The 9,544-nt window shown below is 35.9% G+C and overlaps 1 protein-coding gene across 2 annotated transcripts; it reads right to left on the reverse strand.

Moving 5' to 3' along the window:
• Window positions 1–368: 368 nt before the first annotated feature.
• LOC125666624 (organic cation transporter protein-like) lies at window positions 369–9,380 on the reverse strand. Of its 2 annotated transcripts, none has more exons than XM_048899814.2 (10): window positions 9,259–9,380; window positions 8,119–8,314; window positions 5,602–5,702; window positions 5,288–5,442; window positions 4,278–4,446; window positions 2,092–2,313; window positions 1,504–1,727; window positions 1,012–1,193; window positions 777–913; window positions 369–596 (listed from the first exon to the last, which is right to left on the reverse strand). In XM_048899814.2, the coding sequence occupies exons 2-10, from the start codon at window positions 8,191–8,193 to the stop codon at window positions 515–517; spliced, it is 1,347 nt and encodes a 448-aa protein (XP_048755771.1). In that variant the 5' UTR covers window positions 8,194–8,314; window positions 9,259–9,380; the 3' UTR covers window positions 369–514. The 2 variants fall into 2 exon arrangements, with proteins under 2 accessions (XP_048755771.1, XP_048755770.1); XM_048899813.2 differs by having other exon boundaries at window positions 9,156–9,351.
• Between the last annotated feature and the right edge of the window lie 164 nt (window positions 9,381–9,544).

Raw genomic sequence — 9,544 nt, forward strand, 5'->3', positions numbered from 1 at the left:
TAGAATGTAAGCTCACTTGAATTTACATTGTAAGATAACTCTAGAAAACTAGTGTATTGATTTCACCGTATCGTTATATGAATTGTTAGGCCGTTCTTTATACACTGATTTTGATTACGGATTACTCCGTTTATCTTATCAGGATCTATGGCTCACGGAGGATGTGACCAGTTGACAGGGAATGCTTACTCCTCCTAGACACCTGGTCATACCTCTGGTATGTCCATAGGTCCGTGCTTGTCCAACTCTTAATTTCATATTCCTTATAGGAGTTATATGTATAAGATTGATCACTGCTCGTTATCTTTACCTATCCATCAAGTAAAATCGTACCTGGGGTTAAGAAAATCGTGTTTTTTAAAAATATGTATAGCAAATAACAATTGTATTTGAATATACATAAATATGCATATTGCATTGTAAACAAGAATTTAGTCGAATCATATTGTCTGTATTCACAGATTCACAAAATACTGAGTTCTGCCGGTTTTTCTAAGTAGTGATAATAAATCATCTAAGCAGAGGGATTCCATTGGAGAGGCAATCTATCTGACGGCTCGTCTAGATCTTCAACATCCTCAGCTTTACCCACCTCTCTGTAAAAAATAATAATAAAGGATTGTTGATCCCTGGTTGAGCTTCGAAATGCCATCACCGATTCTAAACACTTTCGTTCCCTATTTAAGACTGCTATTGTATTTATGATGAGCTCAATAGAAAAAGCAAATTATGAAAAATTTCAAAAATTATGGTTAGAGGCATGAAAATAAAATTACTTCAGCTCTATTTCTCCCACTGTTTCCATCAACTTCCTTTTGTTTGTCTCGGGTAATTTCAGAGAGCACAGTCCCACGGTTATCGAAAGGACGGCGTATGTGATTAATGGCAACATTTTCCCTACCTTGTCATCAGTCTGAAAACGAAATTCTGTTCGATAACACAATCCATTCCTCTGATGAATGTAATGGTAGACGATGTAATTTATAGAAGGTTGGGTGTTTCGATACTTACGATGCCATATAGGTAGGGTGATATCAGCGCTCCGACTCTGGCGCCAATACTGGCAGTTCCCATCACTATGCTTCTGATCACGGTTGGGAATAGTTCCCCGGTGTACACGTACAACACAGCAAAGAGAGCAGATATACAGAACCGGGAGAATAGGGAAAGGACGATGTGCACTGAATACAGGGCTGAAATAAAAGAGAGGTACTGTCGAAAGTCGTATCATCTTTCTTATATCATCCTCGGTTCCAACTCCTTTACCGCTTCTGACACGTAATTATGATACATTCGTATTACATTGTATATTACTTTTTAGGGAATATAAATTAATATTTTCCCAATACATTCCGTTGATCCGTGAGAGAAAATAAATCAGAAATCATGAGTATATGACTGCATGTTTATAATCGTTGTGTTTAGTTACTAGGAATAAGGAAGAGGACGTTTACATTAAAAATAATATTATTCTTCATAACCAACGAGTATTTGTAGTCTTACTGTTTTCCGCAAAGAGAATAAGCAGAATAGATCCAATTGAAACAGCACCACATCCAAATATAGCCAGAAGGTGCACGGGTTTCCTTCCTGTCTTGTTCAAGAAGTATGTTACAGTGTACCCAAGCAATTCAACTAGCACGAGAAGAGAGAAGTTCTCATACAAATTCCCGCCAAGTGACCCAACGTTCATAGTCAGACCATAGTATGTGTATGCGGCTACAAACCTGTTTAATTCAAGTTTTGTAGTTAGTTTGGGACTAACAAAATAAACTGATTCGTAATAAACATAACTTGTTATATCCAATAAATTCATAATATGTTTCAAAAGTACAGGGATTAGAAATCACTTCCCTCTAAGCGTGAATTCATTATAAGTATGTTTTACAGTGTACCAGCACGCTCTGAGGGAGAATTCATTATAAGCGTGCTTTACAGTGTTATCAGCACGCTCTGAGGGAAAATTCATTATAAGCATGCTTTACAGTGTTACCAGCAAGCTCTGAGGGAGAATTCATTATAAGCGTGCTTTACAGTGTTACCAGCACGCTCTGAGGGAGAATTCATTATAAGTGTGCTTTACAGTGATACCAGTTCGCTAGGACTATCAGTAGTCTCTTCATCAGGATTTTGGAATGTAGAAGTTCTCCCAGGATAACTTTGATTCCTCGATCATCCTGTCGTTTGATTTTACTAGCATCGAAATTCTTTTTAATTTTGTTAACTTTCGCCATCTTAGTCAGGATCTTCGTGGCCTCCTCTGTTCTTCCACGTGACGTCAGCCAACGCGGGGATTCTGGAATCACACCTGGTCTAAAATTGTCATGCGCAAATGAATAATTAACTTAAGTACAACAATATAATGATAATCAAAATACAATGAATCAGTCAAGATATCCTTCCTTAATCCAACTATAAACAATTATTTCTATCTTCCCGATGTCTGGAGCTACATCAACCCTAAGACTTTTAACATACACAGTAACTAATCCCCTCAATGCGTCACCTCTAAATTTACAAGGGTTTTCGGATATGACCTTAGAAACAGGGGTCCCATGTTGCAACAGATTTTAGGCACGTTTTAAAAGAATCGTCATTTCTAAGGCTCTCTGCGTTCACCATTGGTCTAAGTTTGTGTATCTCCACCTAAAGCTGTGGCGTCTCAATACGAAATGAAACATTCTCGTGTGGAAAAAAAAAACATTCAAGAAACAAACAGAACTTCTGTTCATTTATGGTAACTTCAATAACAAACGAGTCGTGTTTAGTACACGTGCAACCGATGTACATCATATCATGGTGTAGAATTTGGGCACAATAGTTACATAGGTTTAATAAAAAATTAACATAAAGGCAATGTGCAAACTATAATCACATACTGAAAGGTGAAGATATCAAATAGTCAGAAACGAATTATCAGAAATTACTTGTTTTTAAAATGAGGAGTAAGAAAACAGTGAAGATAACGATCAGTGATAAAACTCCTATAATGAATACAAAATAGAGAGTTGGACAAACACGGACCCCTGGATATACCAGAGGAGTAGCTTCTTCTGTCCACCGGTCACACCCACTGTGAGCTCTATGTCTTTATCAGGTGAAAGGAGCAATCCGTATTCAGAACCATGCAGTGTGTCAAGAACGGTCAAACAATTGGTATGAAAGACGCCAGGCAGCATTTAACCCAATGACAGATTGTGTTGGCAAACTAAATCGTTATAACGACCATGGAATTTGCAAAATGCTGGTTTTAAACGAAACTTTTGAAATTCCTATAACATCAACTTGCTTGTCAGTAGCCTACCGATTTAAAAACTCATCATACGCAGAACAAGCTTTTACGTATCAAATCAGTTGAGATATATAAACAACATATGTAGGTGATAATGGAATATTGCTACATAAATATGGGAAGTTGACAACGGAGAAGCTGAAGTCAACCTGTTTGTCATAAAGTTGAGTTGTTAGTTTGCCATTAACATCTATCTTCATCTGTACAGTATAACATTAAACGGGATCTTAATGTATATTACATCCTTCAGAATTTAACGCTGTCTTCTTTGTATTTAAAAAGTTTGGTCTTCCGAAATCATATTTTCACAATATCAGTTAAAATGTGTATCTACACTTGAGTATTTTGGATAACTTTTTCCAAACAAAATCTTTATTGTATATCTTTTTGTTTCTTTCCTTTACGTCCTTTGATATTTTTTCATTTGCCAGCGTTTTTGAAGAACCACTTTAGAACTATGCTTGGTGATCAGGGCCGTAGCAGCGAGGGTTCTTCATCGTGCCAATCACTGTCACAACACGGGACCTCCATTTTAAAGGTCATATCCGAAGGTCATAAAGGTCATATCCGAAAGATCAGCGATTGCTGATGCTTGACATGGCTTTGCCACGATTGGGAGTCGAACTCACGACCTCCCGTTTACGAACCAAACGATCTACCACTGAGGTACTGTCACTGATTGGTCGTAAATGTAATCTATTTTTCACAATCAATCCATGTATTATCAGGAAAGGATTCACTATGATGGAAAAATATATATCCAATTTTGTTATATGCATGATGCAATAGAATATGTTCAAATCAGCATTGTTCACACGTTGAAAATGTATGCTGAACATCAAAGCTGAATAAATAACGCAAAAGGTAGTCCATTAAGTACTCAGCATTAAAAGACAAGACGTGGGTCTTTCGGATAAGACATTAAAAAGTGAGAACCCATAAAACTCTAATACTTCCGTGATTTACATTAAAAAACACTACATACATCCAGAACAGGATCGGTGCAACAGAGGGAATGGCCAGCCATAGAGTTAGGTATACCCAATCTCTCTCCACATAAGCAAGTAAGATCAGCAGAAATTCTCCCAAACAGTACAGAACCTTGGAAAAGTTGGCCGTCAATAATCTCTCCGCTGGGCCAACCAATTCTATCACTGATTTTTAAAGAAAACCAAACTTCACTGTGCGCTACTTGGCAGCATTACAAGAATAAGTCATCAAATGTATAGCAATTTAAACTAACATTGTAAGACTATTTCTCAACTACAGATGTTTGCACATGTTTTAAATATCACTAAATGATTTATCTATAAAGACTTTACATTCTCTCGCTCTTTTAATAGCTATCGTAATTACGGTGTTCTGTAAGCGTATTTAGTCTAAAAGTTTTCTATTTTCTCTGAACGCCTCAAACGTCTTAGAAGTACTACAATGGTAAAATGCTATATTGACACAGTCAAAGTATAGATTACACTCACCAATTAAAAAGCATATTTTCAATCATCAATTATAAAATATACATTTCACTCACGAATGAATATTAGATTTTACTCACCAATTATAAAGTATAGATCTCACTCACCAATTAGATTTTACTCACTAATTACAAAGTATGGATTTCACTCAAAAATTATATATTACTCACTAATTACAAAGTATAGATTTAACCCACTAATTACAAAGTATAGATTTATCTCACTAATTACAAAGTATAGATTTATCTCACTAATTACAAAGTATAGATTTATCTCACTAATTACAAAGTATAGATTTAACTCACTAATTACAAAATATAGATTTAACTCACTAATTACAAAGTATAGATTATCTCACTAATTACAAAATATAGATCTATCTCACTAATTACAAAGTATAGATTTAACTCACTAATTACAAAGTATAAATTTATCTCACTAATTACAAACTATAGATCTATCTCACTAATTACAAAGTATAGATTTATCTCACTAATTACAAAGTATGGATTTCACTCACCAATTACAAACGACAACTGGTAGGAGGCAAGGGAAGTTAACCCCTCAAAGAATCTCAATGTCCCAAACATGGCCGGGCTATTTGAAAACGGGAGGATGAAGACAGTTACTGCTCTGGCAGTGATTATGATCAACATCAGAGTCCGTCTTCCATACCTGCCAATCGTACACGGAAAGTGTGCATTATGCTATAGAAATCAAGCACCTCTTAGTCAAAACTTTTGGGGACTAATAAAGTTATATATTGAAGTATTTAAGTGAATAAAGCATTCATCTTCCATTTACAAGACTATTGAACTCAAATCAAATACCTACACATCCCCAATTTGGGAAAACATTGAGGCCACCAGGAATCCTATCAAATAGGTGATCTTCAGGTGTGAACGGATGTGGAGTGAATCGCACACAAGGTTGAACTAAAACCAGGAAACATTGATATGTTCAGTTAAACTCTCCAAAAACACGGCATGACCGTTAGAGTTTTGACTGAGAAAGGAAATTCTCTCTCAAAATATGAAACACAAATCATTATTTGGAAATATCAGAACACGTTAACAAAGTGCACAATTCAAGGCCTCGCTTAGAATAACATACAGGTCATGGAAACTTAGGCCACATTTAAAAATATGTTTGTTTCCCCTCTCCCGACCCTAAATTTCAGAGGAAGGTCGGTAGGTAGGTAAAAAGGTTTTTTTTTTAGCTAGCAGAATTTTATTTATTATGAAATTCCCATAACCATTAACAATGCCCGATACCAAACGTCGTGAAGCACATCATCCATGTTTCCTCATCAAACTCGTATAGTCAGTTCTCGCGTAAATTCTGCTTTGATTGCCACGTTTTGCAATTAGGAAAGGTGTCGATATTTCGGACAGTACTTCATGTATTTTGGAAATGTTCATTATCTAACCACTAAACTTAGGCATTGGACTACATGCATACATATTGGTTGATTCGACGAACATTGGGTTTCATCAGAATTTTCTCTGCTATTTATACCACATACTAACACTTAAATAAAGTTAGGGAGAATGTTGCAACTATGGACAGTGGTGTTAGTTTTGGACACATGGTGTTATAAAATTGGTAAACTCGGTTGCTGTCTTTTATTTATGGTTCACTGACATTTTATGCTTTTGTTTTTTGCACATTATCTTAATTTATATATGATAGTGATTTTCATTATATTTTTAAATGATATCGGTAGATCTAGTTTACCAGAAAACGTTTCAATGGGACTTGATTTTGCCGATCAAACAAAATGGATGCTGACATCAACCAATCAGAGCTGAGTTACACATGTGCATATAATTAGGTGTTTTCCAGTTTGTAAATATAGCATTAGTTCAGAAATAAGTTAAATTGAGAATGCTTCTGATTGACTGTCAAAAATATCGCATCCGTCCGAAATATCAACACTTTCCCCTACTGAATAACACAACTTGCACACTGGATGCCCCGAATTCTCTTGTTTCCTCGCTTCTCGTATAGACAACATTTCTCCATCTCGATCTTGCAGATCACTAGTCCGAATTGCGAGCCGAATTCAATGTTAAACTCACTTGTAACTAATCAATAAAACAATCATGATTCTTGTACTTATTAATATCGATTAAAAGAAAATATCAATCCAAAATTCGATATTAAACAGAAGACAACAATTGTAGTCAACCGAATTTTCACTGGCATTTGAGCAAACGAGTCTCGTGACTCAAAACAAAGCTTGACAGTTTGATAAAATGTTTTCAAGAGACTGTTTATGTGATGAAAGAACCCATAATATCGATATTAGTAAGTACAAGAAGAATCGTTTTATTGATTAGTTATGAGCTTAAAATTAAATTCGGCTTGTAAGTATTTGAAATCAGCCAGAGAATGCCGCCTCCAGCTGGAGGCAGCGAAATTTCTAGATTTCGGACCAGAACACCTCCTGTATTCGTATTATCATTATTTTTTAATTTTGGATTGAAACCAAAGAAGATATAGAAAATTTTTGTCATTATAAAATACTGATCTGCACCAGAAACGACCTTGAATTTTTCTTAAAATAAAAAAAAAAACTTCACCAGAATGGTGTAATAAAAACTTATGGGTCGGTGTGAATTTTCAGACTCGGTCGGGCGAGGGGAAACAAACAATATTTTTATTTTGGCCTTAGGGGCAAGGGAGTGCAATGGAGAGACTACGTGTGACATGTAGATTCTAAATTACGGCGCCATCTCAAACCGAAGACGGTTAACATAGACAGTGGTTGTTCCTTCATCAAGCGACTGGCATTCCAAGTCACGAATCATTCGGATAAAACACAGGTCCCGTATCATGGTATATGCATTGGCACGATAAAGAATCCTCAATACCACGGCCCGGAGTACCATGCGTACGTCTAAATCTGGGGCACTTCACCTACAATGTGCGATGTGTCTATGACTTAAAAAATCTTGAATTGGACTTTAAACAAATAAATCTATCGAGCAGGATTAGTCTTTTTTATGTTACTTATGTTTCTAAATCTTACAAGTAAACACACACACACACACACACACACACACACACACACACACACACATATATATATATATATATATATGCAGTAAGTTCCAACAACACCCGATACCTAAAAGTGTCGGATCCACAACACGAATATACGGTCATACAAAAAAAAATATATATTCAAAAAACCCACCAAAATGACCAACGACACGAACAATCAGATTGTCAATACATATTATAAACGTATTAACGTTCATTTTTTACTGATCGGTCCTCCTAAATCCATGCACATTCTTCAAATTATGATATTTTAATTTCATTGATAAACACATGTAAACTTACATCAGACGTCACAGTGCGCGTGAATTGTGATTGATCGTATACCCATTCTGAACACTTCTGTTCTGTTCCATTCATCAACACAGTGCACGATGAATATGTTCCATCGGAATTCCTTGGTATTGTTCTATTAATGGCTGCCAAATGTACGTCTGACTGTACAGCAAACGTGTCATTGTCATAGTATGGGATTCGACACCTACAGCAGTTATAACAATTAGCATGAATTGCACAAATATCTAATATCTACATTAAATGAAAAATACCAATGTCAAAAATATGGTTTGAAATACAATTGTTTGAAACACCATTTACAATGCAAATATTGTGTCAAACTGGCGCTGCAATACGAACTGTATCGCCGGATCAGCGCAAATCAGCACAAAACCAAAAGCAAATATATATTAACGATAAAAGGAGAAGATAACGAACAGTGATTAATCTCATAACTCCTGTAAGCAATACAAAATAGAGAGTTGAGCAAACACGGACCCCTGAACATACCAGAGGTGGGAACAAGTGCCTAGGAGAATAAGCAACCCCTGTCAATCGACCACACTTGCCGTGAGCCCTATGTCTTGATCAGGTAAACGGAGTAATCCGTAGTTAACATCAGTGTGCCAAGAATGGCCTAACAATCGGCATGAAACACGTCAAACAACATTTGACCCAAAGATAGGTTGCAATGTCTTTTCAAATATGTTAAAATTATTTACGTTTTTCATATTATATTACATAAAAACATTACCCATATTAGATGTATCAACTAGCCATCCATAAGACGGATCCGAAGATCATGTTACAAGAAATGAGTGGATCTAATTATGCATTGCAAAGGAGAAAAATATAGCAATTTCGACGGTGTGTCATTGAATACATTGGTCTTTTCGTGGGTATATTTGTTTTGTCATTTTCAATCTCCCTCATTGAAACCTCTTATAACTAGCACTCTATTCCTCAAATCACGATTACATTTTACTCCACTGATGTTTTAAGACATGTACAAGACTACAACAGTCAAGAGAGAGGGATCGTTTTACCTGTGCTTGTGGTCACCTATAATAAAGTTCGTAGCAGGAGCTCCAAATCCTGTAAACAAACACGGTATGGAAACAAAGAAAAAAATACGCCGCTGGTATTTACCGAAGGAATCCAAATCCGCGATAATGTCGTCATAATCCATCTACGCTACTTAAGTGCTTGGACGATGTTACTGAAGTGCCTGATGATTTGTGTTGATGTTAGCTATTCTTCACTTTCCATTAATATTCATGAAAAATACAAAATGAATGCGCTGTCTTGATTATTTAATAAAATCACTGGAAAGCGTGAATAGGAATTTCTATTTGTAATGAAAAGGTTAAGATAACGTAACGTGAACTCTTATAATGTAAAACTTATACGGTACCAATTTTGATGCACCAGATGC

The sequence above is a fragment of the Ostrea edulis genome, chromosome 10 (genome assembly GCF_947568905.1).
Source record: "Ostrea edulis chromosome 10, xbOstEdul1.1, whole genome shotgun sequence".
NCBI classification, from domain to species: Eukaryota; Metazoa; Mollusca; class Bivalvia; order Ostreida; family Ostreidae; genus Ostrea; species Ostrea edulis.

Coding starts and splice junctions, on each gene's coding strand:
- LOC125666624 (XM_048899813.2), bottom strand. CDS start 9,298: ATGGATTATGACGACATTATCGCGGATTTGGATTCCTTCGGTAAATAC. Junction 8,315..9,155: donor ATAGGTGACCACAAGCACAG/GTAAAACGATCC, acceptor TAACTGCTGTAG/GTGTCGAATCCCATACTATG. Junction 5,703..8,118: donor CGCGCACTGTGACGTCTGAT/GTAAGTTTACAT, acceptor TCCTGGTTTTAG/TTCAACCTTGTGTGCGATTC.